This window comes from Limanda limanda, chromosome 19, assembly GCF_963576545.1.
Source record: "Limanda limanda chromosome 19, fLimLim1.1, whole genome shotgun sequence".
Classification (NCBI taxonomy): Eukaryota; Metazoa; Chordata; class Actinopteri; order Pleuronectiformes; family Pleuronectidae; genus Limanda; species Limanda limanda.
Genome location: NC_083654.1, coordinates 10,321,177 through 10,338,484, shown reverse-complemented (window position 1 = coordinate 10,338,484; position 17,308 = coordinate 10,321,177). Strand labels below are relative to the sequence as shown.

The 17,308-nt window shown below is 40.9% G+C and overlaps 1 protein-coding gene across 1 annotated transcript in view; it reads left to right on the top strand.

Moving 5' to 3' along the window:
- The window catches only part of ppp1r9a (protein phosphatase 1, regulatory subunit 9A), a 49,164-nt gene that overhangs the window by 18,157 nt on the left and 13,699 nt on the right, over positions 1-17,308 (top strand). Inside the window, exons 4-8 of the mRNA XM_061092242.1 lie at positions 1,431-1,535; positions 6,440-6,575; positions 10,024-10,176; positions 12,026-12,079; positions 12,873-13,102. Of these exons, the coding sequence (XP_060948225.1) occupies positions 1,431-1,535; positions 6,440-6,575; positions 10,024-10,176; positions 12,026-12,079; positions 12,873-13,102 (678 nt within the window). The remainder of the gene's footprint in view (positions 1-1,430; positions 1,536-6,439; positions 6,576-10,023; positions 10,177-12,025; positions 12,080-12,872; positions 13,103-17,308) is intronic.

The window sequence follows — 17,308 nt, the reverse complement described above, 5'->3', positions numbered from 1 at the left end:
CTATTTGTTTTAGGAGCTTAACCCATTCTAAGTACTAAGAGCAAGGATATCTCAGTCTCTGCTACACTGGGCGCTCTTTAAATTAAATCTGCCTCTCAAGTTTATGGAAGTGTTATTCTGGATCAGTTGAAAAATAAATCCATAGAATAGGTTAAAATTCAATTGTAGTCCCAGCATGTAATTGGGCTAGGTTAGGTTTTCATAGATTATTTCAATGTTTATCGACATTGTTTTAATTTACTCCATCATATTCAGAAACTGTAGAAAGCAGAAATTGTCTAAGATGAATGAAATCATGTCAAAGCAAGGGTTGGTAATCCTGGAAGGCTCCACTTTGAAAATATGCCACCATTTCCTCCCAGCCCCTCCCATTCGGCCCCACGTCAAAGCTCCGCCCCCAAAACACACAAACGACCTCTGCCTGACAACTGATAGAAGCCGACTTATCTGTGACTCGCCTGCTAACTTCTGACTATTGTCTCTCTCTCTTCCTGGCTGAAGATCCCAGTCTGAGGCATTAAGAGCACTGGCAGGGAGCCCGCAGGCCGGCAGGTTGTTAAGTGACAGACAGATACGCCAGTCGTGTTTATTCCAGTCCTGCGAAGGCCACAGGCTTTTTCATCGGTCTCCTTCAGACAACTTTATTTATTAAATAGTTCTCTGGACAAAGAGGATTTCAACTGATACAAATTCAAAAAGTGTTATGGAAAAAACTTACCAACCTACTTTTCTATGAGTTACTCATTATTATCAGTGTCAAGAATCCTTATTCTCCAAAGCAGTTGTTCTGGTTTGATTATGCCAAGTATATATAATAGAATAAATATGTGATAATAAGAAAAGATGTTGAAAAACCTAGTCACCATATTTGTTTTAATCATGTGAAAAAAAAGTCATTCAAACCTCAAATTCAGAACCTTTTTTAATCTGGTTATTAAGCAGATTTAGAGAGAACATTTAGTAAGAGCATCTATTTTAGTTTATTTTGTTTAACAATTCCTGTGTTATGAACAGAGGATCATGGGGAGTTTAATTTCAGGTCAAGAACAGAAATGCAGGCCGCATTGAGGCTCAGGGCAAAAGGCGAGCTGTCCTCCGTGTCCTCGTTAGAACCTCCTCGTCCCTTTTGAGCCTCATCTCTTCTGTCTCTCGTTCAGGCAATAGTCTGGAGCCGTCGCAGTGGAAATTCACGACCAAAAGAGAGTCTGGCCCTGTTGTTGTTTTTAAAATAACATGAACATGCATGATAGGCCAGTTTGTTTGTCTCTTTGCCTCTTGTAGTAGTTTCCCTGCATCAGCCTCAGTGTGTTTAGATTGTTATCGATGAGGAGTTGTCATTTTTCAGACAGGACCAATGTGTGCCCATATCAAGATATCCTCTCAGCTCACATGTACCCACAGAATGATATTTTAATACATCTCTGGTTCAGGATAAAGGTGAACGACCAGATCGTGGAGGTGGACGGGACCAGTCTGGTGGGCGTCACCCAGAGCTTCGCCGCCTCCGTCCTCAGGAACACTTCAGGAGTGGTTCGGTAAGACACGCACACACACACACACACACACACACACACACACATACATACACACACACACACACACACACACACAGTCTCATAAACCACATAAATACTGGAATTATTTCAACATAGATTTTCAAGAAATTGAACTAGAATTGAAATACAATCTAATCAAATTATCAGAACTCAAAGTACATAAAATCATTAAAGCCCCCAAAAACAAATGATCATCAGAGTGGTGTCACATATCAAACTGCAATGTCTTAAAACGTCCTTTGAACTCAGCCTTGATCTGGCCTTTCAGTTTTCACTGCTCAGTAGCGCTGCTTGTTGAAATCCTGAATGCTCCTCGTCCTGCTGTCATGGTGCTAAAGTGGCAAAAGCAGCCACTTAAGCAGCCGGGCTCAGTGCCGTTCTGTTTTGGCAAGAAGCTCCACTTCATTATCGTATCTGAGGAGATATGGGAACACAATATGTGACAAAAGTCTGCTACGTTTGACAGCCGAGCAGTTTCTGGCAGGGGTCCACAGTGGGGGTGGGGGTGCAGGGAACACACACACACACACACGCAGAAACACAAAGACACAGAAACACACACACAGAAGAAGGCTATGATTTGGAGAGCCCGTGCTGTCTTTGGCAGCTCTGTGAACCTGCCATCTCAGATTCCTATCTTGGTTCAGTGTTGTCGGCTGCATCCTCTGCTGAGTATCAGGGCTGCGTAGAGGGAATACAAATTTCAAAAAAAAATATGGTCATATTATTTTGAGAATAAAGTTGTAACGTTTCAAGAATAAAGTTAGAATATTATGAGAAATAAAAATTGGAATATTACGAGAAAAGAAGTCATAATTTTACTTGAATAAGTTGTAATTTGAGATTATGTGTCATTTTTAATGGAGGAAATTCAGTAGATCTGCATGTTGCCTGCATTAGAATGAGGAATGTGTTAAATTATCTTGATGGTGACTATATCTATCGAGGGTCAGCATGAGCCTCACGACAGCAAATTCTTTTTTTTTTCTCAGAACTCCTTCTTTTTTGCACCTTCGCATTCCCGTGAAGCCTCTTATTCCTTTTCATGTTTCTACTGGAGTTAACAGAACACTGCTGTTGAATTATCTACAGGCCTCTTTGGTTTACAGCCTCAGTCCTGTTCTGGTCACCACATTCTCTGTTGGAACAAAGACATGTTCAACTGTATAAGAACAGACACATGCTGATTACTGAGCTAATATTGACAAGGGGGGGTTCTCTACATACCAGGATGTGGCACTGTAGGTGAGGCAGCCTTGACATGGTTCAATCTGCCACATGTCTACCTCTCTAGCATGTATAAATAGATTCACTTGAGCAGTGAGGAGATTTATGTTAATGTTAATATTTGAAATTTAACATGTGAAAATACAACAATGGATGTGATGATAATTGTTGCTTCCGCAGAATCCGCAGATCCATTTCTCTCGTACTACTTAAATCTTCCTCCATCGTGTCTCACCCACTCACTCCTCCACCTCCTCCTCTTCATCCTCTTCATCCTCCTCCTCCTCCTTGGTAAATCCTTCCCTCTCTCTGCCTGATCACCAGAGATTTCATGCCCAACTGTCCTAGATTTGCCATTTTAGCTATATTTAACCCTGAATACCAGCAGCAAATCATCCTGGAGCTCTAAAGGGAAACACAAGAGAAAAACTGTATGCGCTCTGGGTAATAGAAAATGACATCATTTCACTTAAGGAAGATAGGTCCTGGATTTTGGCCAACATGGCTTGATTCACCTTTATTGGCTATAAATGCACTCAAGCTAATATTCTAAAAAGGCCAGAGTTGACATGAATTTATAGCAGTTTTCACTTTATAAAATATATTTTTTCCCACAAATCACCTGCTGCTCATTTTATCGTGACCCACAAAATATTTGTTCAGTTTTTTGCACCTAAATCCCCAGATTCTACATTTTGAAGATAAGGCTGTCAGATACTTTCTATTCATACGCATTTTAAGATTTTCTTTTGCTCTCTTTAACAGGAAGTGGTAAAAACAGGGAAAACACAGAATATCACCATCCTTAACCTTTATTTAAAATGTCACAACCTAAAAACGGTTGTTACTCCAACCATGGTTGAACAGTCATATCTGTGAGTAGCCTGAGCTGACATCCTCAAATACCTGTTGACCTGATGAAGAGAACATGTGTCCTGTAGCTTTCCCTCCTTCCTTTATTTTAATTTTGTTTTAGCAATCAGTAGCAAGCTTCCCGCGCCTGCAACTAACTGTAACTGTAACGCGAGCCCTGTCTTTATTAGCGGTACTAAGTGTGATGAGCAGTGAAGGTTTCTGCCGTTAGAGTCGAGGCAGCGCTGTGTGTGGCTGGGAGCCCCACTGGGACGCGGGGGGGGAACTGAGACAGGCTCCCCATGCGTGCGGAGGAAGGCTGTTTCCAGGTCAGCTGCTCCTCAGACCTCCATGCTGTCCAAAGGCTTGTTCCACTACAGCACTTAACTTAGACAGGCCCCTATCTAGCTCCTTCCCTTTTCCTTTCTTTTTACTCTCTCTCTCTCCGTCCTGCCCTTCAGTTGTTCCTTCACATGTAGATCAAACACGCCTCTCTGCTGGACCGTAAGGCCTCCTCTTCTTCCCCCTTCAGACATATAAGAGAAAGAACGAGCTCTCGGGAGCTGAGTTCACTTGATTAGGTGCCGTCTCGAATCCACTCCCTCTCTCTTTCTGTCTGTCTCTCCCTCTGACACACACATGCAGCTGATAGGAGCAGGCTCATACATATACAGTCATAGGACCCCTGCTGGGTTAGAGATTTCCTGGGCTAGGTCGGAGAAATTCTTTGCTTTACATTAAATCCGAATTACGAGGAGAGAACTAGAATGGTGCTCAGAGGAGAGCATACACCCACCAACAATCCTCCATATGATTGTATACTTCTTATTAAATATTAAAGGAAAAGTGTTAGACTTTTTCCCTCAAGCTTTATTCATAAATTCACAAGAAAATTTGGGAATACTGCAATTTTAAAAGAGTAAAAGATATGTACAAAACAATGGTACCTTCCTGCATTGACTTTACCTCAGCTACTTATTGGTGGTTGTTATTAGTTGCTATTAGTTACCATAACAGAAAAAAATACAGCTGAAAAAAGACTTATCCCCATGAAAATATTTTTATTTGAATTATCCCCTGAATAGCAGCACCACTGTTAGTAGGGACATTTCTGCAGTGGAAGGAGCACACAATTCTTTCAGATATATGATCATGACTCTATTTGTCGTACTGACAAACACAAACACAAACTATTTGCTATTTACAGATAGATAGATAGATAGATAGATAGATAGGTAGATAGATAGATAGATAGATAGATAGATAGATAGATAGATAGATAGATAGATAGATAGATAGATAGATAGATAGATAGATAGATAGATAGATAGATAGATAGATAGATAGATAGATAGATAGATAGATAGATAGATAGATAGATAGATAGATAGATAGATAGATAGATAGATAGATAGATAGATAGATAGATAGATAGATAGATAGATAGATAGATAGATAGATAGATAGATAGATAGAAAGATAGATAGATAGATAGATGGATAGGTAGGTTGATAGATAGATAGATAGATAGAAGGATAGATAGATAGATAGATAGAAAGATAGATAGATAGATAGATAGATAGATAGATAGATAGATAGATAGATAGATAGATAGATAGATAGATAGATAGATAGATAGATAGATAGATAGATAGATAGATAGATAGATAGATAGATAGATAGATAGATAGATAGATAGATAGATAGATAGATAGATAGATAGATAGATAGATAGATAGATAGATACATTTTTCCTTTTTGTCCTCTGCCGAATGTGAAATGCACTGTAGCATTATCCCATGTATAACTCCAGTAGTGAGGAGTCAGTAGCTCGCAGTCACAGTCTGTAGCTTTCTCCATTCAGGCCCATGCCAGGCTAATAACAGGCTGCCTGGCCGAGCCCGCTGTCTTCTCACATTATTATGTGGGTCCCGTCCCACAGCCCTGCCCTGATACGTCAGCAGTTATCGCTGCCGTTGCTATGTGGACCTCGGCTGCTGACACACTGCTGTGGTCATTTCTCTGCACGAGCACACACACACACACACACACACACACACACGCACAAACCACTACCACTAAGAGGGTCACAAGAAACTGGGGCAAAAATGTAGGAAATAACACGTCATGTTTTCATACAGGAGTTCTATCAGATATGTAACTGAATGTCTAAAATCTGTCCTCATTATAAAAACATGTAGTTTTTAATCATTTAAAGCCACTGTCCCATTTTTAAACATTTTCAGTGTATCACATTATCTGTTACGATAATAAAATTAGGTTTAGATAAATGTTTATTCTTAAACTAGGATTCATTAGAGACTACATTTCCCATAAGTCATTCAATTCCCTCCAGCAGCCCATACTGTGGGTTCCATTTCCCAAGTTGTGACGTCATTATTCCAACTTCGGTGTGTTCATGGACATTGTAAAGTTATGTTGTATGTGTTTAGAGCATATATTTTTCTATTTGCATATAAAATAATGAGCAAAGAAAAAGGATCAGGCGTCACAAACATAAAAATCATTTAAAATGTGCATTTTAGTCATCAACATTTCTGTGTTCACTTAAGAGTGGTGTTTGGCACTTGAGAGAGATGGATTTACTTTTTGCAAGTGACATAAGTTTAACATTTGATAAGTTAAAAAAGAAGCTACAATTTTGTATAGAGACATGTGATGATATACTAATAATGATATGATATACCTACTACAACATAATTGTTTATTCATGGAATCAGATCTCATGTAATTGTGTGCGCTTGAGTTGCCAAATCTGTCTAAAACGGTGTATCTGGTTGCAGGTTTGTGATTGGCCGCGAGCTACCAGGCCAGCAGAGTGAGGTGGCCAGTCTGATCCAGCAGACCCTGGAGCAGGAGAGGAAACAGAGAGAGCTGCTGGAGCAACAGTACGCCCAGTATGACGCTGACGATGACGAGGTAATGACCACACAACGCTTCGCAATTACAGAACCGTGCACAAGATATAAGATTCTTAACCTTGTACACTAGAGAGGATGAAAGTATATGGGTAAGACGCCTGTCACCTAATCTGGAAGAAAAGATTCTTTGAACTAAAGCTCGTAATATCTGCTTTTATTTGAAATTCTTTTAGATGACATGACACTGAAAAAATGAGGCTTCCAGTTGTCACTTAATGTAAATCAAGTCCCTTCTTGTGACAGCTGAACTGAAGTTTTAGCTTATTAACTCCGTAAAACTGACTGACGGGAGGCTCTGATGCTGCTGCACACACACACACACACACACACACACACACACACACACACACACACACACACACACACACACACACACACACACACACACACACACACACACACATACACATACACACACACACACACACACACACAAACACACAAACACACACATATTAAGAGGATGGCATGTCAGTCCTGGAAACCATGATACTGCTGCTTACTCACAGCAAGTTAAATCCACCAGACACTGAGCTCATGGCCCTGCAACCCTTACTACATGTGTGTGTGTGTGTGTCTGTGTGTGTGTGTGTGCCCTGTGGACTTGCATGAACACACACAATATATAATATTTAGAAGTCATGTAAGGACGCACCACGCTAAAGTCAATCAGAGCTTCCTCACTCACACACACAGAGGAGCAGCTGCACTCATGCGTAGCTCAACACTCACTCAGGCATCTCCTCCTCCTCTATCTCCATCAGCCATGTTTGAAGTCTTTCATTTCCTGGTGGATGGTGGATTGAGAGCTCTCATGCATAAGGAACTCTCCTCCCGGTCCCTGGAAGCTGATCCAACCACCACTCCCATAATCACGGCCACATACACATGTATCACTGACAGCTCTCATTACCACTGCTACAGTGAGTCAGGCTGGAATTGAACCATGGAGACACGCACGATACCTCCATCATCTCCCTGTTGTCATCAGGTTCAAGTGAAACATGAGATTATGATCACCTCGGACCCCTGATCCCCACAAAGGCACATAAACATAAGAGTGGTGGTTTAGGTAAAATTGTTTATCCATATATATGGATTACAAACGACTGTAAAAACACACTTCAACTCTGCCACTGCGGAGCACCAATGCGTCCACAACAGCATAACTGCCGAATGGGTAAATAGTTACAAAACCATTACAAAGATCTATGTAGCAATAAAAGAGTTCATCAATATTAATATCTCTATAAATATTATATCAAGTTCTCACCGGGTGGACGTGGAGGCAGGTTATTTCTCACTCTGCCTGGTTAGATGTGACAGACTGGGCCTCGAGTCCCAATATGAAAATATCTTCCTTCAGTTAGCGTTACACATCGCACATCGCACCCACACGACAGCCCATGTGCGTGTTTGATCACACACTTGCCCATCTGTCGGCAGTTAAATGTGAACGCACATATGAGAAAAGCATGGATACACAGTGTTTTTTATATAAGTTTTTCCTGACAACCCCCGAACAAAACAACCTGAAAATGTCTAAGTGAGTCCATGTGAGAATACAGCAGGAACATTTCTGAAAAATTCACAGCGAGCGAATGGACGTGTTGATGACGTCTCAAACGGATGACGGACGTGAAACTGGAAGAATGCAAATATCTCAGGGTGAAAAAGAGGTTTCATAAACGTAGTAGACGCAGACGATGATGTCAAAGTGGAAAGAAAACAGGATTCCAGAGCTTTCGGTGATAAGAGCTGACGCCGGTGTTGATGTGCTGTAAACAAACACTCGTGAGTAATGCAATTCATACGACAAGTGCTGCCTCCTGAACGGCTCTGACCCAGAAAATCTCACGCTGCATTCTTCATATGTGAAAGCCAAACCCTGGAAAATGTCCAGACCCTATTTCCCAGATAGTGTCTTCAAACAGCTTGAGTCAAAGAATCTCAAAGCGGCTCCTTTGCTGTCTTCCTCCAGTGAAAGGACCAGTAACAGCCTCTCAAACCAGCACTGGCTGTAAGTCATTATGCCAACATCACACTGGGATTAGACCGTTATTCATGGAGCCGCTCGTCACACACTGAACCCTCTAAACAACAGGACTTCTCCTCAGATCTTCCCCTTTATCTCCTGGTTCTTCATGCGTGTGGTGGGAGGTGATGCATTTATCTTATGCAAATTGGTGTTTGACTGCCCCGCGTGTTCGACAGCTAACTCCACCTTCCGTAAATGGGACCTCAATGCTTGAAGCCCGACGCCATGGCAACAAACAAGCCTATTATGTAAATGGCGCTCCGCAGACGAATCGGGCCAGAGAGCTTTAATCTGGGCGGAAGATAGATGGAGGGACGTGCAGGGGAATGAGATGTGGAGAGGATGTAGGCCAGGATGATGAGAGAGATGAGACTGTGTGGGTGTGTGTGTGGGTGTGTGTGTGTGTGTGTGTGTGTGTGTGTGTGTGTACTACATATATGTCACAGATGAAGGCAGAGAGACAGAAAACTACAGGAAGATACATTGTAGATAGATCAAGGCAGAGAGAAAGATCCGGAGACAAGTGCATAATAAATACTGCATACATTATAGTTTTATTTCCTTTTATATTTTTTATATATAAATATGTAGATGATAAAATAAAGTGATAAAATATGATACATAGTAAGATAATGACACAAGCCATCATCTCGGACTGGTTGGTCGTAATGATGAAAGTAAAATATGATCACGTCGCCTGATGCTCAGACGGAGACTGAGATGTTTTCATGTGGCTCCACTGGAAACATCAGACTCTGTTGGTCGTCAGCCAGAGAGTTAATCAACCATCAATTTAGAGCCGATGCCTAATGGCTGGTGCCAACATTCATTATGCAGTGTTTTCAGAGCCAGGGAACAGAAAAACTGGCTTGAGTACAGGCAGCCTAATGTCGGACATTAACGTCAAAGCTTAAAACAATGTGGTGATTTTTATTTCCGTCCGAAATCATTTCTATGAATCCTAAATTAAATGATTAGTTCTATGAGAGACACTAACAGACTCTAACCTTAATAGTTTCAACCTGTTACCTCCTTGACTAATTTGCACTAATAATAAAAAGTGACACTGACTTTTTGCCAGTATAACTTATCTTGTGTTTAATTTGGTTGATGTGACACTTTCTTCTCACCAGGCTGTCAGAGCAATTCATTTTTTAAAAACGTTTTAGGAAGTGGGTTAACTACTTGTTATATAAGCAGTGGCATTAAAATGGCATCACTTGCGATAAAATAGGATGGCATAAATAAATCGGAACATTACTTTTTTTGGAAGTAAAAGTAATCTGAACCTGGATTTTCATCCTTAAAATTGTCCAAACGGCCGTGTTTTATATCTGTTGAGGACCCTCACTTCCATGCATCGTGCTTTTTGTCCAACGTGTTTCTGACCTTGCGTCTCCTCTCACAGCAGACGGGAGAGTACGCCACGGACGATGAGGACACGGGGACAGCGGCGGCAGACGGAGAGAAGAGCATCGAGGTGTTTGACTTGCCAGAGACAGAAGAAGCCTTGTCTCCGTCGGAGTTGGACGCCACCAAACTCTACCAGAAGTTCCGAGAGGTAAACTCAGATACTTCCTCATCTGGGGTTTAATCCATGCATTACCCAAATAAGGCTAAGGCATTTTTTTTTTGGATCGCTGATTGCTGTGTGGAATAACTTGTAAATATATGCTTGCACCCTCTAGAACAACAAAAGGTACATACACAGCTCCCTCTGCTTTACTCAGCAGATTTATATTCTAAGATCCACTTACCCTCCTTAATTCCTAATCTGGATGATTAGAGGTGTGAATACAAAAGCAATTTTGTCTCCAGACCTTGGCAGCTCTTCACACAGTCCGCTTCTGAGAATAGAAACTTGTTGAACTTCTGCTGCCACGGCGAACAAAGGACTCACCTCAGAATCACGGCTTTAAAACTGAATAGGAATTCACTGGCTGTTCGGCCGTTTATGCTTTTTATGCTCCTGCAAAGCTGCTAGTATTGATTGAACAATCTGACACCGTTGGCACTACAACACTTCAGCCTTTCCGACTGCCACACACACATTAAACAAATGGCTCCGGCTGCACTGCAGGCACCGCGGGGGAGATGGAGTGAGAGTATATAATGCCAGGTCTCAGGATGAAGGCAGTCGTTCCCTTTTCTCTGTACCTGCACCTCCTTCTCTCCATAATGTAGCTTTTACCTTTCTTGTTTAAAGGTCTCTCATCTTTGCTGTTTCAGACACACTTAAAGAAAGAAGGGCAGGCAGCAGGGGAATGAGCCTCAGAGTAGAAATGGTTTTGTATTGCAAATATTTGACCAAATGTAGAATTCAGATTTTGACACTTTGACTCATTGCTTAAGCTCCATAGCAGATTCAACAACACCCAGCTGCATGGCTCAACACTGATTCCAATTCAAGATGAGCAGAAATAGCAGATACGTTCCGCTTAGCTGGGAAGAAACATGTTTTAAAATAATGGCAATGTTTCTATTTTAGCATCATACATCTAAGTGGAGTCTAGCAATAAGCAGATACAGGCTGTGATGTCGGCCTAAGCAATAAAACAATTCCCTAATTATCGCAGTATTATTTTCATTATAAAAATAGTCCAATATATATCGATTTGATCACAGATTTGTTAAATGTTTTTGCAGTTTATTTTTCATTTTCTGCTCATATAAAAGACCTCAAACCACAACCTTCACTCAGGAGCAAAGAAAAAGTCTGTAAACTTATAAAGAAATAATAATTATCAATATTGAATAATATGAACATTTTTGTTGATATAATATCTTGACATTTCACCCATGTTGTGTTTAAATGTAGTGAGTAAAATAATTGTCTAACTTGTTTCTCACCTGCTCGTACTTTTATTTGGTCCATTGTTCCATATCCACTATTCAGTTCAGTTCTATCTTCTTTTTTTATTTCTTTTCTTTCATTATTTCTCCTCTTCTCTGTGACTGCTCAACTTAACGTCCATCCATAACTCATCCGCTGCTCTCTCTCTCTCTCTCTCTCTCTCTCTCTCTCTCTCTCTCTCTCACGCGTTTCACTTCAGAAAATATGCAGAGACTATTTGTCTTAATATTTTATGAAGACGATTTAGTCATAAGTGATTTTTTTGAAAAGATTTTCCTTTCTCGTTAATGTGGATGAAGTTTTTGAGTTATTGCTGCATTAAAATACTTTTTTTTAAATGATTTAACAATTCATCCATCCACCATCACTCGCCCGTCTTCCTCTCTCCTGTGGGAGTTCGTGTCAGTGCTGGAGCTGGGAGGCTGTCAGGGGAGGACAGGGTCGGCCGCCTCCGTCCGTCACACGGTATCGACAGCAGAGAGAGCCTGCGCGGCCGTGCATTAGATTATCTAACCGCCCTCTTTTTTCTCTCCCATCCTCTCTTTTCTCCCAACAGCTCCAGATCAAACACACAGTGACCGAGGCCGAGATCCAGAAGCTGAAAAACAAGGTAAGAGATTAAAAGTGTCAGGGCGTGGGCTGGTTGTGGGTGAGAATTACAGAAGTTTGTCTGAGTTTAAGCGATTTGTAAAATGGATGTGAGACGAGTGTCGGGACGGCAGGGGAGCTGGGTTTCAAGCTTTAGGAGAAGATTTTGTTCTTTTGGAGAAGGAAGCAGATTATTTTACAAAAACACGGCTATTACTGAAAGTTTCTGCTCAAGTAGTTGTCTGGGATATCGTTAAAAAAACATTCCAGCTTCCTCTGATTGGCAGCAATATTTTCCTTAGCAGTTGTATGAAAACAAAAGGTCTGAAATAGTTTTTTATTTCAGTGTTTTGGATTTAGATTTCTGTAAGATGTTTTCTTTTGCCCCCAATGTTACAAGAGTGTCTTTAGTTGTGTTTTTGTGTGTGAAGTCTGATATAAGTGTTTAGTTTTCATGTGTAGTTTTCATGCTTTGTCAGATTTGATTAATATACAAATCAATGCAAATGTGTGATGAGTCGATACGAGCCAACTAATGGGGGCCTAAAAACCTTTTTAGGGGTAGTGGAGGATCCATTTTGAAAGCAAAATAAAGTATTTAATGTGAATGAATTTGTGCTGAATACAAACTTTGTATGTAATGAAAGTAATGTAATTGCAGATATAAATATTTCTGCAAATGTTGGGGTTTGAAGGACAAGCTACATGATTTAGTCAATTGAGAAAAGCAAAGATTAAATGCAGTTAGTAAAACTTACAATCAAATGACAAAATTCCCTTATTCTAAGTAAAGTATTATTTTCGTCTGCCTCCAGTTGGCGTCAGTGGAGAGGGAAAAGCAGCGTTGGGAGAAGGAGAAGAGCCAGCTGAAGGCCAGCATCGAGGAGAACAAGGAGAGGATGCTGAAACTGGAGAGCTACTGGATCGAGGCGCAGACCCTCTGCCACACCGTCAACGAGCACCTGAAGGAGGCGCAGGCCCAGCACCAGACTCTGGAGAAGAAGTACAACAAAGCCAAGAAACTCATCAAAGATTTCCAGCAGAAGTAAGTGAACCTGTGCGAGAGCTGTTCATCCCCTGACTGTGATCAGGGTGTGAAGGAGGAACACTATGACCTCTTGCAGAATGTAGAACATTATCCTTTTTTCGTTTTGATCCAGTTTCAAAAGTACACTACAGTGGGGTCTTCTGGGAAAGTGGAGGTTCAGACCCACCTGTACTTCCTGCACATATAAAGGAACCCAGAGCGATGACATCATAAGACGCTCACTCTCTCGCTGTGAATTTCATGGAACCCTTTCTGCTGTATTCGCACAACTTCTGGACATTTTATCAGGGGGCTGGAGAAAAAAAAAATATATATTCAGTGCATGTCTGAAAGCAGCGTCATTAGATTATTTTTTTTTGTGATCAACTTTTTATTTTACTGAGAAATGTAGCAAGGTACAGATCAATGTTACAGTAATCAATAACAACATATATATTCACATGTACTCATACCTGTCAATGTATATAGACACACAAAGGTAAACAATAAAGGAAAAATAATAACTAGGAATAAGTCAAATAATAAAATAGAAAAAATATATATATATGAAAATATTAAATAAACAAACACAAATATACAATAGGTCATTAATACAAAAACAATAACATATGTATGTAATAAAATCACAGGGAAATAAAATAAAATAAAATAACATAAATGAATAAAATAAAATAAAACTACCCCAAACATAAACCACCCACATCCCGGATCCAGCTTCCTAAAGAAACCTTAATCACATATTACAGTTGAAGCGCACGGAGGACAGTTAGGAGCGATTCCCAGGCCTTTATAGCGGATTCTTTGGCTCCATGTACTCGAGCTGTTGACAGTTCTAAATAGACAATGTCCAAGTATGTTAAAATCCATGCTCGGAAAGAAAGTGAGTGTGGAGGTTTCCAGCGTGTAGCAACAAGTTTTTTTGCAGCAGTGAATCCCGCCAACAACGCTTTCCTCTTGTCCAGGGTCAACCCCAGTCCTGATAAATCATTTAAAATGAATGTAGCAGGCAAACAAGGCAACTTAATATTAAACAACTTAGATAGATTCAAGGAGATCATTTTCCAAAATTCTGCCACAGGTGTACACTCCCAAAACATATGAAAAAAGCTGCCGATCGCTTTGGAGGAACATAACGTACATGTAGAATCATTTATAACTTTCATCAGATGAAGCCTTCTAGGAGTAAAATATACTCTATGTATATAATTATAGTGAATTTGTTGATGGTCAGGATTTCTGGATGCTAACCTCACATCAACCCATACTCTACCCCAGTCAAATGTAGTCTTCAGATTTGGAATATCTTTTCTCCATATTTTATCTAATGCCAGAGGTCTGTAAGAGTGTTGCAGAACAAACCAATAAAGTCTTGAAACAAAACCACTCGTGCCTCCAGCAGAGTCAAATAATTTGCGGATTGGGTGTGTTTCAAGAGGGCTCTGCAGAGAAATACCACTGCTTTGTAAGGTAGATCGCAGTTGTAAATAAAAGAAAAAAGAGGTACACATTACACCATATTTAATACAAATGTCCTGAAAGGAAAGTAACCCTTCTTTCCCAAAGATATCCTTAAGTGTGTAAATGTTTTTCCTTTCCCAGTCAGGAAAACGAATGTGTTGGCCTCCAATCAACAATCTATCGTTGCTAAATATCGGGGAATGTGGGCCCCATCCAGAAGAGCAACCAGCTATCTTCTCCACCCTCCTCCAAACAAATAACAAATAAGAAATCATAGGGCCAAATTTTAAACGACATTGTTGGATTGAGATGTTAGAATGCAAAAAGGTAGCAAACGAATATGGTGCTAGTATCTGCTCCTCCAGAGCACACCATGATACCTGAGCGTTAGGTCGGAACCACGTTAATAAAGGTCGAAGTGTAAAGGCCCACTTATAAAATTTAAAGTTCGGGAGAGACAAACCACCAGCCTGTCTCTCCCGCTGCATTGTAGTGAGATTAATGCGGGATCGTTTACCTCGCCAAATAAATTTTGTTATAGCCGATTGTAATTTGCACCAGTATTGCGGGGGCGGAGGAAGGGGGAGCATCGAACTCACAAAGTTAACTCTGGGCAGAACATTCATTTTAACTATAGCTACCCTGCCACGAAGTGAATTTGGCAGACCAGACCACCTGCCCAGATCTGCAACGATTTTATTAAGCGTATTACCAAAATTGTTTTTAGCTATTGTCTGTACAGAAGAATAGATATCTATCCCCAGATAAATAAAGTTTTTAGGGACTGGAATGGATGCAGGGATAGAAACATTACACATGGCCTGATTCAAAGGGAATAACGCTGATTTCTGCCAATTTATTTTAAAACCGGAAAGCTTGCCATAATCTTCAAAGGTTGACAGAACATGTGGGATACATTGCTCCGGGTTATTTAAATACAATAAGACATCATCAGCATAAAGCGAAATGTGATGGTGTGTTCCTTTAATGGTAATCGGAGAGATTGTGGGAGACCTACGGATGGCCTGTGCCAGTGGCTCAAGAGAAAGAGCGAATAACAAAGGGCTAAGAGGACAGCCCTGCCTTGATCCTCTCGATACAGCAAAGGGAGGAGAGCTGGTCTTGCCTGTAAGCACCACAGCTGTTGGGTTTTTATACAGCACCTTAATCATATTAATGAATGACATGCCAAACCCCATGACCTCAAGCACTGACCATAAAAAGGGCCATTCCAGGCGATCAAAAGCCTTCATCGCATCGAGTGAGAGGACAGCAGCAGGGGAACCCAGGCTCTGAGCACTATCTATAACATGCAATAACCTTCTAACATTATCTGTTGCCAATCTAGACTTTATAAACCCTGTTTGGTCACTGTGAACCAACTCAGTCATATGGCCTTGAAGCCGCCCGGCCAGTAATTTGGCATAAATCTTCAAATCTGCGTTTAAAAGTGAAAGCGGCCTGTAACTGGAGCACTCGCTCGGGTCCTTTCCCTTTTTAAGAAGGAGCGAAATTAACGCCGAGTTAACATCCCTCGAAAATGAGCCCACTTCGATCGAATATTGGATCATGTCCACTAGCAGCGGGCCGATCAAAGGCCAAAAAGTAAGATAAAATTCCGGTGGGATTCCGTCCGGCCCTGGAGATCTACCTTTACGCATGTCTCTGACCGCCGCCTCGCACTCCTGTAATGTAACAGAGGCATCCAGTTTTACAGAGTCACCTTCGCTGAGACGAGATAATTTAATGTCATTTAAGAAACTATTGCAAACATGTTTATCAAAAAGGCTTTCCGAACTATACAGCTCCTGATAAAAGGAGGCAAGAGAAGCATTTACTTTTTTTGGATCAGATTGTATAATGCCATCTTTATCTTTTACGCAAAAAATATCAGCAAAATGTTCATCTTTTCGGAGCCTCATTGCTAGTAAATGACTGGGTTTAGAGGAGTTAAAATAGTAAGTTTGTCTCGTTTTGTGCATGAGAAATTCTGAGCGGCGTTTCAAAAGAGAGTTAATCTCCTTTTTAATCAGTTCCTTCTGTAGGGCTGCGTGGTCGTTAAAATTATGTTGCAAGGCGGCATCAAGTGTTGCATATTTTAATTCTAATGCTTCCAATTTGGCCGAGCGTTCCTTATTTCGCATTGAGGCATATAAGGTGGTGTTGCTTCTTATAAAGCCCTTCACTGCCTCCCAAAGTATCCTGGGGTCAGAAACAGAGCCGACATTAAACTCCAAAAATTCACTAAGATTGCTTCCAAACTGAGTTTTAAATTTTTCATCTTGAAGTAAGGATGAGTTAAAGCGCCACCTAGGGGCTTTAGTAGAAGATGGGCGAACAGTAACCGAACAGTGTACTGGTTTATTGTCAGACCAAGTTACCGGAATATAATGCGCATTTTGAATGCTCTGAAATAAGTCTTTGGAGGCAAAGATAAAATCTAGCCTCGAAAAGGACTTATGTCTCCCTGAGTAAAATGAGAAGTCCTTTAGAGAAGGGTTTAACATACGCCAAATATCAACCATGCCTGTATCGGCTGCCCACTGGCGCAGTGCCTCAGATGCGAGACGTTGGTCTCTGGTCTCAACGCCGCCCGTTTTGTCCATACTGCTGTCCCACACCGCGTTGAAATCTGCCCCTAGAACTAAATGAAATCCTGTGAGATTAAGCAAAGCTGTGGTTAATAGTCCGTAAAAAGCGGCATCAAACGTATTAGGGGCATAAGCAGAAATAAGTGCAATGTTT